The sequence below is a fragment of the Jaculus jaculus genome, chromosome 9, assembly GCF_020740685.1.
Source record: "Jaculus jaculus isolate mJacJac1 chromosome 9, mJacJac1.mat.Y.cur, whole genome shotgun sequence".
Lineage (NCBI taxonomy): Eukaryota > Metazoa > Chordata > Mammalia > Rodentia > Dipodidae > Jaculus > Jaculus jaculus.
This window is the reverse complement of record NC_059110.1, coordinates 125,621,643-125,647,300: the sequence shown is the minus strand read 5'-3', so window position 1 is coordinate 125,647,300 and position 25,658 is coordinate 125,621,643. Positions and strand designations below refer to the sequence as shown.

General features: G+C 53.2%; 1 protein-coding gene across 2 annotated transcripts in view; it reads right to left on the bottom strand.

The window, feature by feature from the left end:
• The window catches only part of Sdk2 (sidekick cell adhesion molecule 2), a 322,728-nt gene that overhangs the window by 4,525 nt on the left and 292,545 nt on the right, over positions 1-25,658 (bottom strand). For both annotated transcript variants that reach the window (XM_045159211.1, XM_045159212.1), the window contains 5 exons: positions 23,007-23,132; positions 18,308-18,472; positions 16,783-16,923; positions 16,370-16,508; positions 14,460-14,586 (listed from right to left, as the gene is read on the bottom strand). In XM_045159211.1, the coding sequence (XP_045015146.1) occupies positions 14,460-14,586; positions 16,370-16,508; positions 16,783-16,923; positions 18,308-18,472; positions 23,007-23,132 (698 nt within the window). The remainder of the gene's footprint in view (positions 1-14,459; positions 14,587-16,369; positions 16,509-16,782; positions 16,924-18,307; positions 18,473-23,006; positions 23,133-25,658) is intronic.

Below are 25,658 nucleotides of genomic sequence, written 5' to 3'. Positions count from 1 at the left end.
ATTTATGTATTTGTCAAAGCAAGAGATTAAGAGCAATAATAAACTGAACAATTATAATAACATAATAAAAGTTACGTGAATGTGGTCTTTTGGTTCTTTTTGTTTTTCTGAGGTAGGGTCTCACTCTAGCTCAGGCTGACCTGCAATTCACTATGGAGTCTCAGGGTGGCCTCAAACTCAAGGCGATCCTCCTACCTCTGTCTCCTGAGTGCTGGGATTAAAGCCGTGCGCCAACACGCCTGGAGGTTCTGTTTTTTGAGATAGGCTCTCTCTATGTAGCCCAAGCTGACCTCAAACTAAGCAATCCTCCTGCCTCAGCCCCCTAAATGCTGGGATTACAGGTCAATGTCACCAGGTCCAGATAATCTTTCTGGAATTTTCCTCCCCCCCTCCATATATATGTGTGTGTGTGTGTGTGTGTGTGTGTGTGTGTGTGTGTGTGTGTATGTATTTGTTTTTTTTCAAGGCAGGGTCTCATAGTCCCAGGCTGGCCTCAGACTCATGGCGATCCTCCTACTTCTGCCTCCCGAGTGCTGGGATTAAAGATATGTGCCATCATGCCCAGATTCCTCTTAATGTTTTAAGAACCCAGTTAATTGTAGGTATCTGAAACCATGGATGGTGGGTGGTAGGGGGTAGGCAGGAGGCCAACTGTATTTGGTGTGAATGGATAACCTGTGTGTGGGGGGGGTACTTGGTGCCTTATGCTTGCTAGGCACCACTGAACTAAACCTCATTCCCTTTTCTATTTTACTTGGTCTTCTTGAGTTACCCACACTGGCCTTGAACTTACTTTATAGCCCAGGCTGGCCTTCAACTTGCTGTACTCCTGCCTTAGCCTCCCGGGTAGCTGGGATGAATGACTTGTGCCAACAGGCTCGGTGTGAAAGCCCATCCTTTTCCCCAGTTGAAGTCAAACCCATCTAACACGAAGCCAGGCGTTTTCAAGTGCACGGCCCTCAGTCTGCCTGTGACTCACGACCACCTCTTCTATTGAGCTCCAAGTAGTCTGTCGCCCCAAAGCACAACCCTGGACCTGGTAAGCCATCTTTCCCTTCCCCACCCCCAAATCAGGGGTGCACGTTCTGGGCCCACACAGCATGCAACTCTTTGCATCCGGTGTCTTGGTCTGTGTGCAAGTGCAAGTGTGTGTGTGAGCCTCAGAGCGGCTGTGGGGGTCAGAGGACAGCTCTGGGCTCTGCTCTCTCCCGTGTTTGAGGCAGGGTCCCATGCTGCTCAGCTGTTGGCTGCTGCAGACATCAGGGTGGCCCTCAAGCTTCTGGGAACGCCTCCTAACTCTGCGCTCCCCTCCCAGGTACGCTGCCATTACAGGAGCCCACTTCAGTGTCTGTCATTTACGTGGGTCCTGGGGATTCAAACTCAGGTCCTCGGGCTTGTGAGGCAAGTACTTTACCCACTGAGCCATCTCCTTAAGCCAGATTTTTTTTTTTTTTTTTTGAGACAAAGTCAGACTTTAGCCGAAATAGCATGGAACTCACTATATATCTCCCAGGCTTGCCTTGAACTTTCGGCACTCCTAACGTCCCAGCCTCCTGAGGGCTGGGGTTGCGCGAACACCACAATGCCAGCTACGCCTGGTGTGTCTGACTTGGAGTGTTTGCAAGGACCACCCAGGTCAAGCTGCATTTTAGTCAGGACCCACGCCTGTTCCATGTGACAAAGGAGAAAGCAGGAACCCAGATCTTGACATCTGGAAGCTTGAGGCAGAGAAAAACGCAGGTGCCTAATTTTGTATGTGACATGACATTTATGAACATGACATCCCCCCATGCATGAGCCAAGTTAAAAGCAACAGTGAGGGGCTGTAGGGATGGCTTAGCGGTTAAGGTGCTTGCCTGCAAAGCTAAAGGACCCAGGTTCGATTCCCCAGGATCCACGTAAGCCAGATGCACAAGGTGATACATGCACCTGGAGTTTGTTTTCAGTGACTGGAGACCCTAGCACACCCATTCTCTCTATCTCTCTGTATCTCTATCTCTTTCTCTTTCTATCTGCCTCTCTCTCAAATAAATAAAAATAAAAAAATAAAAAAATAAAAACAGTGAGTTAGAAATAATCTTTAAACATGCCAATAAAACCTCTGAAATTTTCTTATGTGACTCTGAAGCTGTTTTTTTTTTGCACTGTAAAAAAATTTAAATGATTCTTAAACATTTTACGATACTTTGGTGTCGCACAGCCTTTGTCTGCAAGAGATGAGTCAATCCAGATTGTAAAGTCTGAGTTGTAGAACTAAAAATATCATGGACCCCTCCCCCACAAACAATGTTTTGAGAACTAAGAAGACAAAAGCGGGAAAGTCTCGGGAAGAGACCAGCCCCAGCCCCGATGTGAGAGGACAGCACACCCAGGGAAATGGGGCAGAGAGGACCCTGGGCACTTGGGCTTCCGGGCCCTACCCAGCTAACACCGCTGCCGTCCTCACCAACCCCCCCCCCTCTTGGCTGGGCACTTAGCCTTTTGCTAACCCAAGGAAAAGGTAACTTGGGGAAGAGGTCACCAAGAAGATCCAAGTGATCCAACACTGATGAGTTTGGGGTGGTCCCCTGTGCACCCTGCTTTACAGCTAGAGAAAATGGGGGTGGTCTTGTCCCCAGGGAACTGAAATGTATATTTTTTTTCTGTTTTCTTTTTAAAATTTTGTTTGTTAATTTATTTGAGAGCGACAGACAGAGAAAGGCAGATAGATTGAGAATGGGCGCGCCAGGGCCTCCAGCCACTGCGAACGAACTCTGTGGGTCCTGGGGAATTGTCCTTAGGCTTCACAGGTAAACACTTAACCACTAAGCCATCTCTCCAGCCCCTATTTTTCTTTTTATTTGGCATTATTTATTTGAGAGAGAGAGAGAGAGGGAAGAGAGAGAGAGAGAGAGAGAGAGAGAGAGAAAGAGAAAGAGAGAGAGAATGGGAATGGCAGGGCCTCCAGCTACCACAAACGAACTCCAGATGCCTGAGCCCCCTTGAACATCTGGTTTATGTGGGTCCTGGGAAATTGAGCCTTGAACAGAGGTCCTTAGGTTTCACAGGCAAGCACTTAACCGCTAAGCCATCTCTCCAGCCCTGTTTTGTTTTTCCAAGGTAGGGTTTTGCTGTACCCCAGGATGACCTGGCATTCCCTCTGGTGTTTCAGGGTGGCCTCAAACTCATGGCCTCCTACCTCTGCCCCCCATATGCTGGGATTAAATGTGCGTGTCACCACACCTGGCTGAAATGTATATTTTGTTCTGTGGAACTTGAGGCCCAATGTAACATCTGGAACCTGGAGAGACGTGACTTTAGGGTTACAGTTCACACTCTGCGGGAGAGTGTGAACTGCTGACCGGGCATTTCTGGAATTAGGTTTCACGGCTCTGTGCTGTAGCTGCTGACGCTGTGTGGATGTCGACGCTGTGTGAACAGGGATGAGGCAGGAGCACTGACGCGGTGTGGGCACCAGTGCTGCGTGGGCGTGCGTTACAAAGCCGTGTGAGCATGACGTTGAATGGGCACTGGCTGTGTAAGTACCGCTGCCATGCAGGAGAGCGCCCGCTCTGTGGGCACCAGTGCTGCGTGGGCGCTGGCACCGGGTGAGCACCTATTCTGGGTGGGTGCTGATGTCCTGTACGGTGACGACTGAATGGGTGCCAACACTGTGACCCTGGTGCCCAGGAGTGCTGGTGCCCTGTGCTGACGGCGTGTGGGCGCCAATGCCCAGGAGTGCTGGTGCCCTGCGCTGACGGCGTGTGGACGCCAATGCCCAGGAGTGCTGGTGCCCTGCGCTGACGGCGTGTGGACGCCAATGCCCAGGAGTGCTGGTGCCCTGCGCTGACGGCGTGTGGGCGCCAATGCCGCAGGAGTGCTGGTGCCCAGTGCTGACGGCGTGTGGGCGCCAATGCCCAGGAGTGCTGGTGCCCAGTGCTGACGGCGTGTGGGCGCCAATGCCCAGGAGCGCTGGTGCCCAGTGCTGACGGCGTGTGGACGCCAATGCCCAGGAGTGCTGGTGCCCTGCGCTGACGGCGTGTGGACGCCAATGCCCAGGAGTGCTGGTGCCCAGTGCTGACGGCGTGTGGACGCCAATGCCCAGGAGTGCTGGTGCCCAGTGCTGACGGCGTGTGGACGCCAATGCCGCAGGAGTGCTGGTGCCCAGTGCTGATGGCGTGTGGACGCCAATGCCCAGGAGTGCTGGTGCCCTGTGCTGACGGCGTGTGGGCGCCAATGCCCAGGAGTGCTGGTGCCCAGTGCTGACGGCGTGTGCGTGCCAACGCTGCATTGGCCCTGTGTGAGCACTGACTCTGTTAGTGCTGAGTGAATGAGCGCTGACGGGGTGACCCCTGATGCTGCGTGGGTGCTAACGCTGCACTCTGGCACCGTGTGGGCACCCCCGCAGCTGAGTTCTGACGAGGAACCAAGCACAGAGTGGGCGAAGGTGTTGCTCTAGGCACGGTCTAGCTGGACTCCAACTCAAACCTGCCCGATTCTCCAAAGCCCGCCCTCGCTCTTGCTCTTGCCTCCTACACTCCGGTCTGCAGGCCATCCAGGGGGAGGAGGGCCCCTCCTCACTTCCCAGGGGGCTGCGCTGCTCCCGGGCCATCTGCTTATTTAGTTCTTTGACTCCTCCCCCCTTCCTGCAGCCCCCCGCTCCCCTCGGTCCCCAGGGCAGAACCCACAATGGCCAGGCCCCCTCGGCCCCTTCTCCAGGGACTCAAGCGGCACAAGGGAAGCGTTTCTTTGCCTGGGGTCCAGCTGCCCACTCAGAACAAAAGACCCATATGCTAAGGCCAGGGTGGCTGCCATGAGACAAGAGATGGGGTCCCGCCTTCAGGAGGGTCTAGGAGAGTATTGGGGACTATGTTTGCTCACAGACTTTCTTTTTTTTTTCTTTTTTGTCTTTTCCTAGGTAGGGTCTCGCTCTTGCTCAGGCTGATCTGGAATCACTATGTAGTCTCAGGGTGGTCTCGAACTCACAGCAATCCTCCCACCTCTGCCTCCTGGGTGCTGGGATTAAAGGCGTGTGCCTCCATGCCCGGCTGAGTTTCTTCAGCTAACTGACTTCAAGACTTGCCAGCACCTTCAGGTTCTAGGAATTTGGGTGGCCCCAGGCTTCTGCCACTCCCACAGTGGACAGGCCTCTGGAGAGAGAGGAGGTAGTGCTCTGACCCTTGCTAGGGGGCCACGTTTGGATGTCCCATACCCAGCTCAGTGCCCTTGTCTGTAAAATGGGTATATCTCTGTCTACTAGTCATGGGTGAGAACAAGATAAAAGGTGTGATTAGGGCTGGAGAGATGGCTTAGCGGTTAAGCGCTTGCCTGTGAAGCCTAAGGACCCTGGCTCGAGGCTCGGTTCCCCAGGTCCCACGTTAGCCAGATGCACAAGGGGGCGCACACATCTGGAGTTCGTTTGCAGAGGCTGGAAGCCCTGGCGTGCCCATTCTCTCTCTCCCCCTCTATCTGTCTTTCTCTGTGTGTCTGTCGCTCTCAAATAAATAAATTTTAAAAAAAGGTGTGATTAGTGAGAAAGGGGGAGCACAGGGCTGGAGTGAGGAGCCAAAGAGCCAGGGAGGGGCGGGGAGGAAGGCTGCTGTCTGGGGAATACAAGGCTGAGCCTCTTCTCCCAACAGTGCGTAGGAGGCCTGGTTTGGGCGCAGGGTGAGGCCTCTCTGGCTGTCCTGGGACTTCCATCCTAAAGCCCATTCACCTACATCACTTGGGGCCAGTGGCTCTGGTCCATTAAGCACCAACTAGGCACCTACTGGGTGCCCATCCCCTAAGGGAGCAGTCCTGACTGGAAAGAGAAAGCCAGAGGAGGGAGCCCACAGGAGGCGGGGGCTGAGTGGCAGGCTAGGCCCCTCCCCCAGCTCCCCAAGGCCAAGGAAGGGGGTCCCTGCCTCAACCAGGCGGGGCTGTTCCCCCTGCCGCCTCTTCCAAGGCCCTGAACATCTGTTTCTTTTCCTGGTGGGGGTGGGGCTGTTCGTTCGCTCTCAGTAATTGAATGCAGCTTCCCAGGAGCCAGCAAGTACAAAGAGGGCTTTCAGGCCGGGCCTGCCAGCCATCAAGTGACGGCTTTGGTTCCCCGGACTCTTAACAGCTCCTCGGAGCCGCTCAGTCAACGGTGGCCAGGCCGGGGCACGGCAGTGGGGAGGGGCCCAGGAGCCAGGGGGGACCCTGGAGAAAAAGCTGAGACACACAGAAGAGAACAAAGCCCTTTGCTCCTCTGTTCATCTCCCGCTCCAGACTTGGGGCACAAGGTTGGGGCAGGCAGGGGGTCCTTATCCTGTCCATCCAGTCTTTGGCAAAGTTAACTTGGGGGGGCTCTTTCAGAGTCTGGGAGACTAGAAGCCAGATCCCCCTTCCCCCTTCATCTGGGGTCCCAGGAGTTCTGCCCATGTGCTGTCTCCCACCCCCTTCGCCCACTCTGGCTTTGCCCCATACATATGCTGACCCTGGAGCTGGTATGTCACCTTCTACCAGGGCTGTGGCCTCTGGGGATTGGAGTTGGATGAGGTGATGATGCGCTAAGTGTCTCCTGGGAATCTTTAAGGGGCTTCACTGATGTCCCCTTGAGGTATAGTTTCTGTCAGGACTCTGGGCTCCCTGTGTGAAAGCGGCTTGAACAAGGGCAGCCCAGTCAATGACGCGCATGTTCCCTTGTCGGTAAAGCGGCAGCCCAGGCGTGCCTATCCCTCTGATGTCATGGGTGTCTGTGGTCAGACACCTTGCGGGAGATCCCTAAATTGGGGTTGGGATGGGCAAAGGCCTCCTTATTTAGTCCCCTTGTGCCAGGCAACTGGGCATGGACGTGGCCCTCAAAGTCAACAGGTTGTGAGCTGTGTCCAGCCCTGCTCTCTGGAGCCCTGTGAACAAGGACAGGCAGAGTCTTGGCTGGACCTGTTCAGTGGGTGACCCAACCCGAGGAGCGAACGAGAGGAGACACACATGAAAAATCAGGGGCACTCAGCGCAGACCTTGCCAGAAGGGTCCCCTGCTCCTCACATAGGCTCCCATGGTTCCGTCCATGACTGGCTCAACCCTGTTCACATCAAGTGAATGTCCACTCCTCTGAACAGCCCTACTGATGCTTCTGGGGAGTGGCTCCCGCCCCCTAGAACTCTTCTCAGTGTCTCAACTTCCCTGAACCTCAGCTGCCCTACATACTTTCATGTTATTGTTGTGTGTGTTCATGTATGTACAGGCGCATGTACATGTGTGTACCTATGTGTGTGGAGGCCAAAGGACAATTTTGGATGTTGTTTCTAAGGGACACCATCAACCTGTTTCCCCCTCCCTCCCTCCCTCCCTCCCTCCCTCCCTCCCTCCCTCCCTTCCTGAGTCAGGGTCCCTCATTGGCTTAGAACTCTCCAAGCAGGCTAGACTGGCTGACTAGTAAGCCCCAGGGATTCTCTTGTCTCTGCTTCTCCAGGGCAGGAATGACAAGAGTGTGCCACTCTGTTTGGCTTTTATACGTGACTCTGGGGATTGAACTCAGGTCCTCATGCTTACTAACTGAGCTATCTCCCCAGACCCTGGACATCACTTTCTCTCCTTCCTTCCTTACTTTCTTCCTTTCTTCCTTTTCTTTTATTTTTTTCTCTCTCTTTTTTTTTTTTAGAGAGAATTGGCAGCCATTGCAATGGAATGCCACACGCTTGCGCCACCTAGTGGGCACGTGCGACCTTGCACTTGCCTCACCTTTGTGCCTCTGGCTTACATTGGATCTGGAGAGAGACTGAATATGGGTCCTTAGTCTTCACAGGCAAGCACCTTAAAGGCTAAGCCATCTCTCTAGCTCTTTCATAAAAATATTTATATCTTTGTTTATTTTCACACAGAGACAGACAGAAGAGATATAGAGACGATGGGTATATCAGGGCCTCTAGCCACTGAAAACAAACTCCAGATGCACATGCCACTTTGTGCATCTGGCTTTCCATCAGTACTGGGGAATCAAACTGGGTTGTGAGGTTTTTCAGGCAAACATTTTAACCGCTGAGCCATCTCTCCAGCCCTCACCACTTTCTTCCTATTGTTAATAACTGTGGTTCCATGACATTTGAATGAGAAGTGTACCATGGGATTATTTATTCATATGTGGTCTTCCCTGACAGACCGTAACACACTATAATGAAGAGTCTTGTTCACTACTGGAGCCAGCATGCATAAATAGTGTCTGGTACAGTGTACGGAACCAATGGGCATGTCAGGGCCTCCCGCCACTGTAAATGCACTCCAGACATAAGCACCACTTTGTGTATCTGGCTCTAAATGGGTATTGGGGAATTGAACCCAGGCCTGAGGCTTTGTAAGCAAGAGCCATCTCCTCAGCCCTCTTACTCTTTCTTGTTTTGCTTGGAGCTGTCCTTAATACCACCACTGCCTCCCAGGGACTCCAAGGACCAAGTAGTGTCCATTCAACCATCCTTGGAGCCCAGCCAGCTTCTAGTGAGTGCTCCGTGGGCTCAATAAATAGCACACAAGATGGGATTGGTTCTGTTTTCTTCTTACTTTTCACATAGATGTTAATTCCTTGACAATGAGCTTGAAGGAGGCCAGCTACGCTTATTGCTATCACTAAGAACTGAGCATCAGGATCAGAAGACACGCGCTGTGGACTTGGCACTCCTTTTCCATTGAGATTGATTTGTGTGCTAAATATACATATTTTTTCCTACCAAACTTGGGCTGTTATTTTGAAAATGGAATTGGAATGCAGCCATGCTGCATTTTTAGAAATTCCATCAAAAAAGGCCACAGGCTCTGTAAATATCTTTGGGTGTGCCTTCCCTCTGCTTGGAGCCCCCTTTCTCCTGCACCCCTGCAGACACAGCCCTGCCCCTCACCACCCTGTGCCCTTGGGGAGAACCTGCTCCTTACCATCCTACTACTGGCGCTTTTCTCACTGTATTGTATATGCTTTGTTCAAATTTTATTTTTTATTTGAGGAAGAGAGACAGAGAACGGGCCTGCCAGGGCCTTCAGCTGCTGCAAATGAACACCAGACGCATATGCCACCTTGTGCCTCTGGCTTGCATGGGTCCTCGGTCATTGAACCTGGGTCCTTTGGCTTTGCAGGCAAACACCCTAATCGCTAAACCATCTTTCCACCTGTATACACTTGCTTTTAAGTCAAACTGACTTTCTGTTTATGACCATGTCACCGGATGGCAGATCTCCCTTAGTTTTAGAGTGAGTTTTGGACAGTCCAGCTCAGAACTTAAACCAAGATGCCTGTGTGGACTTGTGTTTAGAAGAAGCAGGGAAGGCTGCAGAGATGGCTTAGTGGTTAAGGCTCTTGGCTACAAAGCCTGAGGATTTGGAGTTCAGTTCCCCAGAACCTATGTGAAGCCTGGTGCACAAAGTGGCTCATGCATCTTCAGTCTGTTTGCTGTGGCTAGTGGCCACTCTCTATCTTCCACTCTTCTATCGCTCTGTCTTCAAACAGTTGCAAAAAGAAATAAAAATGTTTTACAATAGCTGGGTGTGGTGGTACACACCTTTAATCCCAGCACTTGGGAGGCACAGGTAGGAGGATCACGAAGAGTTTGAGGCCACCCTGAGACTACACAGCGAATTCCAGGTCAGCCTGGGCTAAAGTGAAACCCTATATCAATTTATATTTTGCAAAAAAGAACTGGGGAGGGAGACACCCTAAAAGAAGTAGTGATTTTTGGGAACCATGAAATTGAGGGAGAGTGGCTGCAGATGCTTAGGGATGTGCATCTGTCATTGGTTCAGGATCATCACCCACGTGGACTTGTCACACTGACTGGTAACCCCATGAGATGTGGCAGGTCTTTAGATATGTGCGTAACAGAGACATCAGAGGGAGGGGTCATCTTGTCCTGTGTCCAGGCCTGACCCCTGAGGCCCATAGCGAGCTTCTGGGAAGCAGGACCATCTCTCCATCACCTTCATGTCTTGAGAGTGGCCTCAGACAATGAGCCCCGAGGTTGGGGTGCGGCGCATTGGTAGAGCTCTCACCTAGCACGTGGGGGGAGCTTGCGTTCCACCCACAGCATGAGCAAGGCAGAAAGAGAGAAAGGCAGGTGTGCGGAGAAAAGTCAACAACCGCTCCGCCCTGTGCACGGGCAGGAGCTGTCTTCCCCCCCAGGAGACAAGGATGCCCCTTTCTGCTGGCTGTCAAGCTCTGAAGCACACTGGCAAGCCTCCTGACCAAACTGGGGTCCCATCTTTGTGGTAACTGCAGAATCACAGAGCTGTCTGCTTGGGTTCCCCTTAGTGACAGTTTGGGCCCTAGGATTGTGGTTACTCATCAACCAAGAAGTACGGAATGCAGTGGGGACAGGTGACAGGTGCCCTCCCATGTCATGTTCTCAGTGGCCTCTTGAAACCTGCTCTAACTGCAGTAGCTGGAAAGCCAAGTGTTAGGTTTTTAAGAACCCCGGTAAAGCCAACAGACCCCAACCCTCCAGCCTGTCTCCAGAGTAAAGGAGGGCTGGACACAGCATGGCTTGACTTCCTCCTGCACAGGACATGGGAACACCTGCCTTATGTGGACGAAGGTTTGCCGAGGTCCCGCCTTGTCACAGATTCGCCAAGAGCCAGACTGGACCCCACATCACAGCCCAGTGCTACCTTCCTTTTCTTTCTTTCTTCTTTTTCGTTAAATAGGGTTTCTCTCTAGCCCAGGCTGACCTGGAATTAACTAGTCTCAGGGTGCCCTTGAACTCATGGTGACCCTTCTACCTCTGCCTCCCAAGTTCTGGGATTTTAGGCGTGTGCCACCATGCCCGACTCCAGTGCTACCTTCCAAGTGAGCATCTCCCCTCTCAGCAGCAGCCTCTGGGGAGGTGGGACCAGCATCCATCCCAGCGAGGTATTGTCCAAAGTCAGTGGGGGTGTGCGGATGGGGGAGGAAGTTAAGATAACTTTTAGTGCCTCCTTGAATGCTTTTCTTTGAACATCCTTTCTTCTTGGGGATGGGCTTGAACTTTTCCCTCCTTCCTTTCCTCTCTTTTCTTCCTATTCTTTCTCCTCCCTCCCCTCTCCTTCTTTCCTTTCTTCCTCCCTTCCCCCTTCTCTCTCTCTTTTTTTCCCTCTCTCTCCTCCTTCCTTCCTCCCTCCCTCCCCCTCCCTCCCTCCCTCCCTCCCTCCCTCCCTCTTTCTTTCTCTTTCTTTCTTTCTTTCTTTCTTTCTTTCTTTCTTTCTTTCTTTCTTTCTTTCTTTCTTTCTTTCTTTCTTTCTTTTCCTTCCTTCTTTTTCTTCCCTCCCCACCCTCTCTCCCTTGAAACACCACAGTTATCTGCAAAACACAAGTTTGAGGAATGGAATGAAAGATGTCTGAGCCCATTAGATGTCTACTGGCAACATCTGAAGACTTTTCTGGAAAGAGCTATGGGTGGGGCTTTAGGACAGTGTGGAATTAGGCAGAAATGAATGCCTAGCATAGTACAGTGCTTGGCTCTGAAACCCAGGGAATAAAATCTTAGGCTGTTGGACCTGAGTTAACTTACTTAGCCTCTCTGACCCTGTACAAAAAACGATACACTTATCTTAGAGGGCTATCGTGATAACATGGTGAGACAAGAGAGACCCTGAGCACAGTCCTCAGGGACTGTCATCTGTTTTAAAGAGTCAGACCACACCTCTTTGAATGTATGAATTTGGGTGTGGGTCAAAAAGGAATAATAAGCCAGGTGTTGATGGCGCACGCCTTTAATCCCAGCACTCGGTAAGCACAGGTAGGAGGATCGCCGTGAGTTCGAGGCCACCCTGGGACCACATAGTGAATTCCAGGTCAGCCTGGGCTAGAGTGAGACCCTACCTCAAGAAACAAAAACAAACAAAAGGAATAATAGCTTCATGACCATTAAGTTTCATTTTCTCACATCCAGTGGAGCACACCCATGGTTCTAGCTACTGAGGAAATGAGGCAGGAGGATAGCTTGGATCTGGGAGTTTGAGTCCAGCCTGGGCAACACAGCAAGACCCTGTCTTAGAAACCATGACAACCATTTGGGATCTTTGTTTCTCATTTTGGGAACTTGCCCTTGGTCTTGAATCTGTTCTGGATGTTCAGCTTCCTCAACGACCTTTCTGAGAACTCAGGTCCCAAGCACTGTTCAAGGGACTGGGACCCAACAGTGATCAGAACTGTCACAGCGCTTTTGCCTTCGTGGAGCTCAGCTCTCGGAGCAGACAGACCATCCCAAGCAGGCGCAGCTGGAACCCCAGACCTTCTCCACGTCTACCGGCAGGCCTCCAGAGCCTGGGCCGGGGCAGCTGCTGTTCTTCCGAAAGGAGAGTAAGCAGTGCCTTGAAACCCCCTCTTTTGGAAGTGAGTGCTTCCAAGTTGCTATGGAAACAGCAAGTGATGGGTGTGAGGTAAACCAGTCAGCCCAAGGGCCAAGCACAGGATTCCAGGCTCCTGTTCTCACCCTGGGGTGGTGAGACTTCTGAAGCTGAGGGAGGTGGAGAACAAGGGCTCTTTCTTTAGGGAAGTGGCACGGCCCCATGGCCCTGGGATGACACAGCATCCCTGGGAAGCAAAGCTCTTGGGGGCATCTGGACAGTATTGTTTGCCCTCAGAGGTGAGTTTCCAGCCAGGGAGGTCACCAAAGAAATAGTTCTTTCAAAGACTAAGGCTAGGGCTGGAGAGTTGGCTTAGTGGTTAAGGCATTTGCTACAAAGCCAAAGGATCCTGGTTCGACTCTCCAGGACCTACGTAAGCCAGATGCACAAGGGGGCACATGCATCTGGAGTTCATTTGCAATGGCTGGAAGCCCTGGTACACCCCATTCTCTCTCTGCCTCTTTCTCTCTCATAAATAAATAAATATGTCAAAAAAAAAAACCAACCTAAGGCTGGGGCTGGGGCTGGGGAAATAACTGAGCAATTAAATATATGTGTTTGTAAACCTTGATGGCCTGAGTTCAGTTCCCCAGTGCCCACAGAAAGCCAGATGCACAAAGTGATGCATGTATGTGTGTGTCTGGAGTTTGTTTACATTGGTAAGAGGTGTGCTCATTCTCTCTCTTGAAAATAAATAAATTAATTAACTGAAGAAATAAGGCTAAGGACCATTCAACAGGGCAATACAGAAAGTCCTTACTGGCCACAGACAGAAGCTCAGCTGAGAGAGCCCAATCTGCAGTACCACGGGCAGAGGGAGTCTCTTGATCTTTTTTTTTTTTTTTTTTTTTTTTTGTTGTTTGTTTGTTGTTTTGAGTACAGTCTCTTTTTCTCTAGCTCAGGCTGACCTGGAATTCACTATGTAGTCTCAGGGTAGCCTCGAACTCATGGATTTTGATCCCTTTTTAAAAAAACTCTACCTTGAGGGTCTAGAATCTAAATGCTGGTTGTTATCGTTGGAGAAAGAAAGTAAGTCAGAGTTCAGAAGAAGGATCTAGGCCTCTCTTGACCATCCTTGTGAGACCCTCAGATTTGTGTGGTTATGTAGAGATAAATATTCCTAAAAGATGCTATGGCTTGAATCATAACAGGTTCAGGGCAGTTCTGCTGTCTGTGGAATCTCCAGGCTAAGCTGGGATCTCCACTCCTACTAGCATCCCCTCCCTCTCTCCCTCCCTCCCTTCCTTCCTTTGTCTCTCTCTTTCTTTTACAGTACTGGAGATTGGGCCAGGGTCTCATACATGGTAGGCAAGTGCTCTACCACTGAGTTATATCCCCCAACCCTCCTTTTATTTATTCTTTTGTTTTTTTGAGGTAGGGTCTCACTGTGGTCCAGGCTGACCTGGAATTAATTATGTGGCCTCAGGGTGGCCTTGAACTCTCAGCGATCCTCCTACCTCTGCCTCCCGAGTGCTGGGATTAACCTTTTATTTTTTCTTTTGAATCGGGGTCTCACTGAGATGTTCAAGCTGGCCTTGGACTTGTTGTGTAGCTCCATGTGGAGATCTGAATGCAAAATGTCCCCATACATAGCCTCGTGTGTTTGACTACCCCTCGTACCAGGTTCCCAACATGTGGAGTCTTGGGAAGTGGAGTCTGAACGGAAGAGGTGTGTCCCTGGGGTGGGCTCTGAGGCTTGCGTAGCCCAGCTCCCTTGCCAGAGCTAGCTCACACTTGCTGCTGCTGCCCCGCTGCTGCGGCAAGATGTGTCTCCTGCCTCTTCTCTGCTCTGCTCTGAAGCTTCCCCTGGAGACTAGAAGCTACGATAAACCCTCTCCTCTCATCAGCTGCTTCTGGTTCAGTGTTTTGTCCCAGCAACGAGAAGGTGACTCAAGGGCTAGAGAGATGGCTTAGGGGTTAAGACACTTGCCTGGAGAGCCTAAGGACCCAGGTTCAATTCCCCAGTACCCACATAAGCCAGATGTACAAGGTGGTGCATGTGTCTGGAGTTTGTTTGCAGTAGCTGGAGGCCCTGGCACGCCCATTCTCTGTTTGCCTCTTCATCTCTCTCTCAAGTAAAACATTTAAAACAAAAGAAGGTGTCTCAAACGCCCAGGTAGGCCTGTCTAGGATGCGGGCCTCTTGCGCCATACCTGGGAGTCGGAGATTTCCGAAGGCTTCTCCGTCAGACTGCTGCTCTCTGCTGGGATGAGGTCATTGTACTTGGTGACATCTTCATCGGAGTAGTGGAGGCTGCCAGGGCTGGGCCTCGGAGGGGACCTAGAGAGAGTGGCGAGCGGGACTGAAGACAGCCTCAGGCCCGCCTAGAAGAATGCCAGGCCCCCAGCCCCTCCATTCTGGGTTTCTCTTCCTTGTGGTCCCACGCTGTAGGCCTGGCTCTTGTGAAGATGGGTCAGGAGGAGGAGGGCTGGGGAATGCCATGCTAACACTGCCACGGCATCACACAGAGAGGTAGAGAGACGGGGTGTGTGTGCGCGCATGTGTGTGTGCTTGCACGTGTGCGTGAGCATGAGTGTGCACCCAGCGATCGTGGCTGTAACCAGGTTCAGGCCTTTGGAGCCTGCGGCTGGTTTGGTGCAAGCAAAAGTTTTGTGTCTCATGACACACACAGGCCTCAGTGTGCGGGTGGGAAAGGCAGGAAGGCAGAGGGTGGTGAGGTCATCCTTGAAGTGCCCCCTTGTTCCCTGTGGCAAGCCTAGGAGCCAGCCCAGCGGGACTGCGGCAGCCACGCTGGGCCCTGCTGGGCCTGCCGCTACCAGCCTCAAATGGCTCTTTCTCTGGAAGGCTGGGTTTGGCTGAGGATGAGAGCCTGCACGCTCCGCCCTCTGCCCTCCCCCCGCCCCTCCAGAGGAGCACAGGAGGCTTGTCCCTCCACGAGCAGACAGAGGCAAGCTTTGTGGGCTCACCCAGAGACGCTATACTCCTCCCCACCCCCAGCCTCCAATGAGCCAGGAATGTCAATAGGGCTGGGGCTGGAGACAGAATTCCTCTGGCTGCAACCCCAATCTCTCTTGAGCTCCTGGGAGCATCAAACTGCCACATCCTATCACGGGAAGACCAGGTTGGGCCCAGAAGCGGCCTCTGTCCTTGGTAGTGAGCAGCCTGATGACCAAGGGGCGGGGCTAAGAGAGGCCAGCGCGGTGAGAAAGAAATCAGGAGGGATGAAAGCTGTCTGGGTGTAAGGTCACGCCTTCAATCGCAGCACTCGGAGGCCGAGGTAGGAGGGGATCAACAGGAATTTGAGGCCAACCTGGGTTACAGAATGAGTTCCAGGTCAGCCTGGGCTACAGTGAGACCCTGCTTCAAAAAGAAAGAAAAAAGGCATGGTGGCACATGCCTTTAATCACAGGTGGGAAGTAGGAGGATGAATCACCATGAGTTTGAGGCCACCCTGAGACTGCAGAGTGAATTCCAGGTCAGCCTGAGCTAGAGTGAGAGACCTTGCCTCGAAAAACCAAAAGAACAAGAAAAGGAAGAAAGGAAGGAAGGAAGCAACTAGGCTGCCTTACCACCCTCCATCCCCCCTTTGTCTGCTAGTTGCAGAGGAGGGTGGCAGGAGGGCATCCTCTAAAGGGGAGAGGGCACCAGCAATGATTGTAGACTCTCAGCAACTCTGACTGGAGGATTTGTGGCTCCTGTGTGACTTGGCTGGGCCCAGCTTGTCTGTGTGGCACGTGACAATCTATCCTGGCTATAAGCAGAGCAACTGGCTTCAAACCGCCATAGGTTGGCTGGCACGGTTTTACAAGGCTTCGCCTTCTGCCACCATTGGAAGGAACCCTCAGGACCCGCCTCCCTGTGCATTTTCTAGTGTTGCCCAAGCCTGCCTGGATTGGTAGGGACAGGGCAAGCACCTGTGTGTGCTGCTGGGACCTGTGTGTCTCTCTGCTGACCCTGACCGCTGCCGGCCCTCGAGCTTGAATGCTGTTTTCCAGGATGGGGCATGGCCCGCTCCCTGGCTTCCTCCACAGCCAGCACCCCTAGGTCTTAGAGTGTATCCCCCAAGCCTCCACCCTCTGCCTCCCATGCAAAGAGCTACTACCTGGTATATAAGCCGTTCTTCCTGCAGAAGGAGTTCTTGACGGACAGCCGCCGGTTGTTGAGTTCCAAGGCAGGGAAACTGCTCTCATCCAAACTCAGCATCTCCCCGTGGCCGAGGCCTCCGGACTTGGCACTGCCTCCTGGAAGGGGCATTGGCACCTTTCAGACCCTCAGGTCTCTCATCTGGAACCCTACTCTTTCCTTCCCAGGCTGTCCCTCTTGCTCTTGACATCAAGACACCGTTAAGTATTCAAGCTCTCAGTAAGAGTTTCAGTCACCTGCAGGAGCCCCAGGTTGCCCCATCTGAGCAGGCACATTGCCAGGAGAGAGATGTGCCCACTCCAGCTCCTCCCAAAAGGGAGACTGGCAAAGCAAGTGGAATCCCCCAGCCGGGCATGGTGCTGGCTCACTCACCCGCGTCCGTCTTCTTGGCATACTTCTTGCTCTGGCCTCGGATGATCAGCACAAAGACCAGGAGCAGGATGAAGATGAGACCCACGAGGGCGATGACCACCAAGAACCACCACTCCTCGTAGAACGGGCTGGCTTTCTGAGCTGCAACACGGGGTGGTGTCAGGGCCGGAGTGGTCAGTCCCAGCCCAGCTGAGGTCCTACCAACTGCTCATGTGACTCATGGGTAGGTAGGGGTCTGTGCCCTCTGCCAGTTCCAGCTCTGATCCTTTAGAAAGGGGGGTTGTTTTGAGACAGGTTCTGGGGCTGCTTCCTGAGTCATTAGAAAAAGAATGCTGGGATCGATTTGTGATGTCTGCCAGGCACACAGAAGGAGAAGTCAGTAGTGTGTTAGCTACTTTCCTGGGAGTTGGGGGCGGTACTTTGTGTGTGTGGTGGTGGTGGTGGGGGGGGGGTAGCAGATGTTTCTTTGGCCTGCAGGGAGCCTGGGAGAACTTTCCCCAATGTTCTGTTTGGACTGATATTTTTTCCAACTGGTGTTGGAAAGCCAGAGGAGTTGGGAGAGAGGATGTGAGTGGTTCCTTTCATTTATTTATTTATTTTTGGTCTGTCCACGTGTGTGCACGTTTGTGTGAATGCAGACTTACGCATGGTTCAGAGGACAACCTTGTGTCTGCCATTGTCTTCTACCTAGCTGGCCTGTCACCTTCTGGAAAATTCTGTCTCTGACTCTCATCCTACCAGTGTTCTGGGATTGCAGAAGCCCGCTATGGATTCTGGTTTCTATGTGGGATGTGGGGATTTGAACTCAGGTACTCAGGCTTGCAAGGCCAGTACTATCTGTTGGGCCAGCTCCCCAGCCCGAGTGGGTCTTTAGAATGCCTCTTCAAGGTAGGCTCCCCTTCTGTCAAAGCCCCCAGTACTGAGTTTTCTGCACCCAGAGATTATTAATCTGTGTTGCTACCCGCGGGAGGTTGGCTCTTCTGGCTTTGTCTTGGACTATTTGTACCCCGTGACTTGGTTTCACCGGCCTGGGCACAAGGCATAGGTATGTGGGTGAGAGAGAAGGTGGGTTTTCTGATGGCTCCCCAGAGAGCAGAAGCACAGTTTTGAGCTGTGTTTCTAACCTCAGTATTCAAAATGGTCAATGATTGGGCTTGGGTCCCAGGCTCACACACCAGAGCTCTTTGTGGGCCTTGGGATGAGTTGTGTGGGAGGAAGGAGAGGAAGACGAGGGTGTGCGGCAAGCTGGGCCCGCTGGCACTCTCCTCAGTCAGGCCTCAGTGCCAGCCTGTGTTAGCTGCTGCCCTGCTCCGCAGGAAGCCCACCCTGCCTGTGCTGGTGGGGACAGTCTCTTCGGAAACACGGCTTATGGGCTGGGAGCTGATGTGGGTCTGGGCCCCAGAGCTCAGGGGAACTGAGGGACGGTACATTTTGATGACCACCCTCGTGTTCTTGGTACCCTAATATCTGTCTTCCTTCCCTACGCCCCACGTGCTCCTCCGCCCCTCACGCAACAGGTTGGTACCTGGCACCGACTGGGAGGGGCTGCTGGGGGTGCCAAAGCCGTAGTCATTGACCGCAATGACCCGGAAGTCATAGCTCACACCCGGCTTCAGGATGTCCATGCTGAAGGTGTAGGAGGTCACCTCCTTGGGGATGTCTTTGATGAGGATGTCCCAGAGCCCCTCATCTGCAGGACACAGAGGATAGGCACCATTAGTGAGGACGTATCAAATCCCACGCCAGGTTCAAGCTATGGCTCTTGGAGGTCTGTGGGTTCAACACTGCCCTGGTGCCTGGCTCTTGAGAGAGCTTCAGTGGAGGTTTCCTGAAGACACTGCTTGAAGTATCTCCTTTGTTCTTTAAAGATTTTTAAATTTATTTACAAGGAGAGAGAGAGAGAGAATGGGCATGCCAGGGCCTCTTGCCACTGTAAATGAATTCCAGATGCATGTACCACTTTGTGCATCTGGCTTACGTGGGATTGGAGACATTCAGGCTTTGCAAGCAAGTGTCTTTAACTGCTGAGCCATCCCCAGCCCTCTTTTATTCTTTTTATTAAAATATCTGTAATATATATACACAATATATTGTATATAATATGTACATTATACAACATATTATATATCTATATATGTAATATATATATACGTACATATATATGTATGTGTGTGTGTGTATATATATATATATATATATATATATACACACACATATATATAATGCTTCCCTCCTGATACATCACCTCTGGCTTTACCCTCAGAGGACCCATTTTTTTAAAATACATTTATTTATTTATTTGAGAGAAAGAAGGAGACACAGAGAGAGAGAGAGAGAGAGAGAGAGAGAGAGAATGGGCATTCCAGGGCCTCCAGCCACTGCACATGAACTCCAGATGTGTGCACCCCCTTGTGCAGCTGGATTACGTGGGTCCTGGAGTGTCAAACCTAGGCCCTTTGGCTTTGTAGGCAAACGCCTTAACCACTAAGCCATCTCTCCAGCCCTCATTATTTTTGTAAAAAATATTTTATTTATTTGCAATGAGAAAGGAAGGGAGGAGACACACACACACACACTCACTCACACGGGAGGGGGAGAATGGACTCGCCGGGACTCCTCATCACACTGTAACCAAACTCCAGATCCAAGTACCACTTTGTGCATCTGGCTTTGTGTAGGTGTTGGGGAATTGAACCCAGGTCATTAGGCTTTGCAGGCCAGCGCCTTAACTGCTGAGCCATCTCCCCAGCCCTCATAGGAACCCTTTCTTTAAAAAAATATTTTATTTATTTATTTATTTGAAGGAAGGAAGAAGAGAGAGAGAGAAGCAGAGAGAGGCAGAGAGAGAATGGGCGTGCCAGGGCCTCCAGCCACTGCAAATGAACTCCAGATGCGTGCGCCCCCTTGTGCATCTGACCTACGTGGGTCCTGGGGAAGTGAACCTGGGTCCCTTTCTTCCCTGGACTCTGGACTTCCAGAAAGAGCACCCCAGCTCTAGCAAGTGCTTCCTGGACTGATGGAGTGTAACTGTTCTCTTCACCACATTTTTGTACGTCTGTCAGCCAGACCTAGCAATTCTCTAGTCTCCAACCCCCCACCCACTCACAGACTGGAGTTACAGGTGCGCAGAGCCATGTCCAGATTTTAATATGGGTTCTGGGGAGTTGAACTTGGCGGTCCCCTCCTGAGAGGGCCTCATGCTTAATTGGCAAGCGCTCTTAACCACTAAGCCATCTCCCCAGCCTAGTGCTGGCATTTCTGTTTGGCATTGAACTTCCTCAGGGTGCCCAGGACAAGTGTAGGTGAAACTGGGACCTGACTGGTGCTTGCCAACAGACTTACTTGCGCAAGCTTCTGCTGTTGCTTCTAGAAGCTGCCGCCCCTGCCTGCTGTTTACCCTCCCTTTCTCTGCCCCACACGGACAGAGGGCGAGGCCAGAAGCTGCTGGAATGTCGCTCTGTGGCCCTGGCTTTCAGCTCCAGAGCCAGCTGATGTGACATGTGAGGTGAGTTCCATGGGCCCTCAGTCCTGGAGTGAGCCCCCCAACCCTGGCTCTGCTGCACCTGGCGCCTCTCGAGCTTGAAGAGAGTGGCACGTTTGACTTAGTCCCGGTCCCACAGAGCACAGCAACTCATGGGCTATTTCATCTTGAAGATGAGGAGGTCACAGGCATGGAGGAGCATAAAGAGAGGGTACACAGGCTGGAGAGATGGCTTAGAGGTTAAGGCACTTGCCAGCAAAGCCAAAGGACCCAGGTTCACTTCCCCGGGACCCACGTAAGTCAGATGCACAAGGTGGTGCACACGTCTGGAGTTCGTTTGCAATGGCTGGAGGCCCTGGTGTGCCCATTCTCTATCTGTCTCTCTCTGCTTCTCTCTCTCTCTTCTTCCTTACCTCAAATAAATAAATAAATAAGATTTTTTTAAAAAGAGAGGGTACAGGTCATGGAGGAGACAGGGCACCCACACTGGAATAGCAGTCAACAGTCTCTCCAACAGTTTTCGAGGCGGGCCTCACATTTCCCTGGTTCACTCCCCTCTCCTCCCTCTCTGCTGTCTGCGTCTGGTGCTGCTGGGCCTCGGCCCTTCATGGAGCGCTGCCTCGGTCCTTCCTCCATTCCATCTGTGTGCACCAAGCCCTCAAACTTGGAAGACCAGGTGGCTCATGCTGGGCCTCCTAGGGAACACTGGAATACCAATGGGTTGGAGCCCCAGGGCCAACATTCCACAGCCTGGCATGGAGTAGGCCAACTTGGGTGACATAAACAGGTGTAGGCCCTGGCTAGTTGTCCCACGCAATGGCCTCCTGGCCAACTCAGTGGCTCGCACCAAAGGCCCAGGGAGGGACCATCTGGAGTGGGGAGATTGCCAGCGTGTAGCCCAGCGACACGGTGCATCTGAGCTTCTAGAAGCATTCGCTACCGGGGCCGTGACTGTCAGCTTAGATGGAAGCGAAGGCGGTGGTGGTGGCAGCTTCCCGGAATTACTAACGCTCTTGCTGTCAGGGTGATGAGCACCCAGTCACCCCGAAGAGTGAACAGTCTGCCATCGGGATGTTTTAGCGACTCGTAAGCTCACCCGTTTCTGACTGTGAGGACCGTTGGTTCTTGAGGTTAAAACAGCCTCCTCTCTTCTTTCTGAACTTCGGTCACCTAAGCACAGATCCCCTGAATACAGAGAACGAGCTGGCGGCTCTTGGCTGACTCCTGCACCTCGGACTAGCTTGGGAACCTAGCAACGGCAAGGGCTGCAAGGCCCGCAGGTAACCGAGCTGGAGCCGGGGAGCAGGTGTCGTGGGGACACCAGCGAAGCAAGAGTGGAGAGCGGCGCCCCGCCCCTGGGCGGCTTATCAGTTGTTCATCTCCCTGTGGCTTTGGACATTCCTGTGATTCGATTTCAGGCTTGACAGGAGAGGCTGGTGCAAGCACAAGCAAGAGCCAGAGCAGAGGGGCGGGCCAAAGGGGCAGACACGCTGCTGAAGACAGGGCTGGGTCTCTGGAGTTAGTTGGCATATCTGACCGTGGGGTCAAAGCAGGACATGGGTGTTTCTTTTTAAGTTATTTTTTTAATAATATTTTTATTTTTATTTATTTATTTGAGGTGGGGGGGAAGAGAGAGGGAGAGATTGGGTGCACCGGGGCCTGCAGCCACTGCAAACGAACTCCAGATGCATGCACCGCCTTGTGCAGCTGGCTTACATAGGCCCTGAGGAATTGAACTGATGTCCTTTGGTTTTGCAGGCAAATGCCTTAACCACTAAGCCATCTCTCCAGCACATGGGTGTTTTTCTTTTCTTAATTGAAATAAAAATTTTAGAGAGAGAGAGAGAGAAAGAGAGAGACACACACAGAGAACTGGTGCACCAGGGCCTCAGCCACTGCACTCACGCGCCAGACACTTGCGCCACCTAGTGGGCATGTGAGACCCTGCACTTGCCTCACTTTTGTGCATCTGGCTAACATGGGACCTGGAGAGTCAAACATGGGTCCTTAGCCTTCGCAGACGAGCGCCTTAACCGCTATGCTATCTCTCTCCAGCCCTTTAAAAAATATTTTAACTTTTTTTTTTTGCAGGACATGGGTATTTAACTAATGTGAGTCATACCCTAGGTCCAGTGGCTTAGTGAAGAATCCACTGGTGGGTCCGAACATGACACTAGGCGCTGTGCTTTGGGGACCGCCTGGGAGTCCCCTGAGCAAAAGTGTAGCTCGGCGAAAGCCCCGCCCCCACTCCTGCCAGCCGGGCAGGGCCGCGGCGAGGGCATATGTTGACTGCCAACTTGACAGGACCTGGTGTCACCTGGGAGGGGCTTTCTAGGGTAGGTAAATGAAACTGGGAAGACCCACTTTAACTGGGCCTGGGCCGTGCAGCAGGGAGAGAGTGGGCCGGGCAGCCGCGTGCGTCCCTCTCTCTGCCCCTTGCTGCTGAACGCCTCCAGCTGTCTCAAGCTCCTGCCGCCGCGCCCTCCCCACCGTGGTGGGCTTGTGACCTGGGACTGAAGTAACCCTCCTTCCTGCCAGCTGAGTGTGGTCAGGCGTTTTGTCCCGGCGACGCGACGGTAACTGATGCAGCCACCTCGGGCTTCACTTGCCACAGGGCCAGTGGCTTCTCAGATGGACAGGCGCAGTGCAAGGGCAAGGACAGGACGAGGGCCGGAAGTGAGCCATGGAGTCTCAGCCCCCGGGGGGGGGGGGGACACAGCCTCGACCGGGCAGGGACACATACCTGAAGGCCTGGCCTCTATGACGTAGCGAGTGATGGGCCCTTTCCCCGGGTCCCCACTGGACCAGTGGATGGCAATGGCGGAGCTGTACCGTACGATGATGGGTACTCCTGGCGGTCCCGGGGCACCTGCAAACATCACGCGGTGATCAGGGGGCTCTGTGGGCCCAAGGGGGGGCCACCCTCCCTGACAGCCTGTGAACCTGCGCCGGCCCCCAGAGGAATCCCAGCCGGAGAGCCTCCGGGACTCTGCAAGCGCTGGAGCCCGGGCCTGTGTCTCAGGCTTGCCACGATGCGGCTACTCTCTCTTCCTGCCACCCCCACACTTACCATTGCAAACCGCAGGGCAGGACAGGGCACAGGGAGAGCCCTACGGCAGAATCAAAGGATCTGGCACTTAGGTGTAGCCAGAACGTCTAAGGGAACGCGGCACCACTGTCCTCACCCACTAGGCTGGCTTGGCTTGCCGGTTTCCAGGTGGGGCTCCTATCTCCCCATCCCTTCTTGCCCTAGGCGAGAGGCTGGGGGCCGCTAGGCGTTAGGCCTTTATGCGTCATCCGAACGCAGGCTGTCAGGCTTGTACGGAAAGCACTTTATCCCCTGAACCATCTCCCCAGCCTGTTCTATGAAGGTACTTTGATCCAGTGACAGAGGCCTCCAGGGGGGCCTCAGTTTGCCCATCTGCAAGGGCTTTCTGGAAGTAAAGCTTGAAGGGAGGCATCATGGGAGGAGTACAGGTGGGTGGAATGACAGCGGAGCAGGCTCAGGGGGGTTGGCTGAAAGACTCCCAACATCTACTTCCCTAGAATGGGGTGACGCTATCCATCCCGCTTCCTCTTTGAAGTCTCCCACCCTCCAAACTCATCGTTATTAGTCTGGGCATGAAGAGGGCAAGCTCAGGCCCCGGGAAATGTGGGAAGGAGAATTTCCTAGCTCTCCTGACCAGGTGCGTCTAGCTCGCGGCCTAGGGCGTTGGCCAGCGGAAGGCTGGAGCAGGAGCCAGTTGGCCGCATCTGTCCACCGAGAACTGGGCTAGGTGTCTGTCCACAGAGGGTCTACAGCCCTGCTCCTTGCGGGGAACCTGTTACTAGCGGCCCGGTGCCTGTCCCCTGGGCTCCCGCCACGTGTGGTCACCTGCAGCTCAGCATCCATCGGGAGCCTGGCACACAGCAGGGGGGCTTCTTATGTGCTTCGTAGGACCCGGGAAAGAGGCTGGGCACGCGTGAGTGGCTGGCTGAGAGCTCTGGATACCCACTGGGAAGAATATCTCCCGGGAGAGCCGGCCAGCCTAGACGGGAGGCCAGGGCCTTCCTGCATCGCTAGAGAGCCCACTGCAGCCAGTTCTGCATCCAGGCTTTGGTGGGTCTCATTTCCTTCCTTCTCCAGGGGGCATCCTGCCTACAGCTCACGGATGGGGGGCATAGCCTGAGGGAGGGGTGAAGGTGGCTCTCAGGACCCTGGGTTCTAACTCTGCATGGGGCAGTGTCAGGGCGGAAGTGGGGCTCCCCACTGGCTGGTCTGGGAAGAAAAGGACGGTCGGGCTGTGTGTTCTCTTTTGCAGACCCTTTCTCACCCACACCCACACCCACACCTGCCAGGCAAGGCTCGTTTTCTTTCTGGGTGCTCCTCACCCTTCCTTAGCTTCCAGTTCAATATCCCATCCTGCTTTCTGAGCTGGGGGTTCCCTAAGCCCATGGAACACCCTGTCCTCCAGGTGGCGGGCTTCTGTCCCCTGAGATCCCAAGAGGACGTCTCTGTACCTGTCAGTTCCCCCCTCTTTCTTTCTTTCTTTCTTTATTTATTTCTTTATTTCTTTTTTTTTTTTTTCGAGGTAAGGTCTTGCTTTAGCCTATGCTGACCTGGAATTCACTATGTAGTCTCAGGGTGGCCTCAAACTCACCACAATCCTCCTACCTCTGCCTCCCAAATGCTGGGATTAAAGGCGTGCGCCACCACGCCCGGCTCCCCTTTTGTTTTTGTTCCAGGAAGTCTCAGGTGAGAGGCAGTGTGGGGCAGTGTGGGGGCGGGGACAGGTGAGGGGCAGAGCTGGGGCAGCTCCGGCAGGCTGCTCCGCGTGCCCCTGGAGCAGGCCGCCCTCCTCACACAGGAGACATGGAGAAGAGAATGTCCAAGTGAGGAGTAGCCAGCCAGGGCCACCAGGGGCTGACAAGCGTTCTGGCAGGTGGAGGGGTAGGGGACCTGGGCTCTCCACAACTGCTCCTCTTCCAGGGCCCAGATCGACCTGTCCTCTGGGGGACAGGAGGTCAGTGAGTGTCCCTGGCTAAAGGGGCAGGATGGAGAAAGAGGTGACATTTTAGAAGAAGCTTGGGGTGAGATGGATACTTCCTCAGGCAGGGAGGCAGCGGAGTGGCCTGGGAAGTGGCTTTTGTGTTCAGGACCTGGAAACTTGCACCTGTGACGTGGACTTGGAAGGCTAAACTGACCGTCAATCCCATGGGTCTGAGGAGGAAAGGAGGGTGGAAGGTGATGGAAGTTGGGCGGGGGAGTGGAAGAGGCAATTAAAGAGGGATTTGGAGGGGACACTGACACAGAAAGGTAGAAATACCAAGTGGCTTTCTGGGTGTAAAGGCAGCTGGCTAGAGGAGAGGGAGGGGAGGCACTCTGGCCGTGGGAGGTGGCCCTGCATCTCAGGGT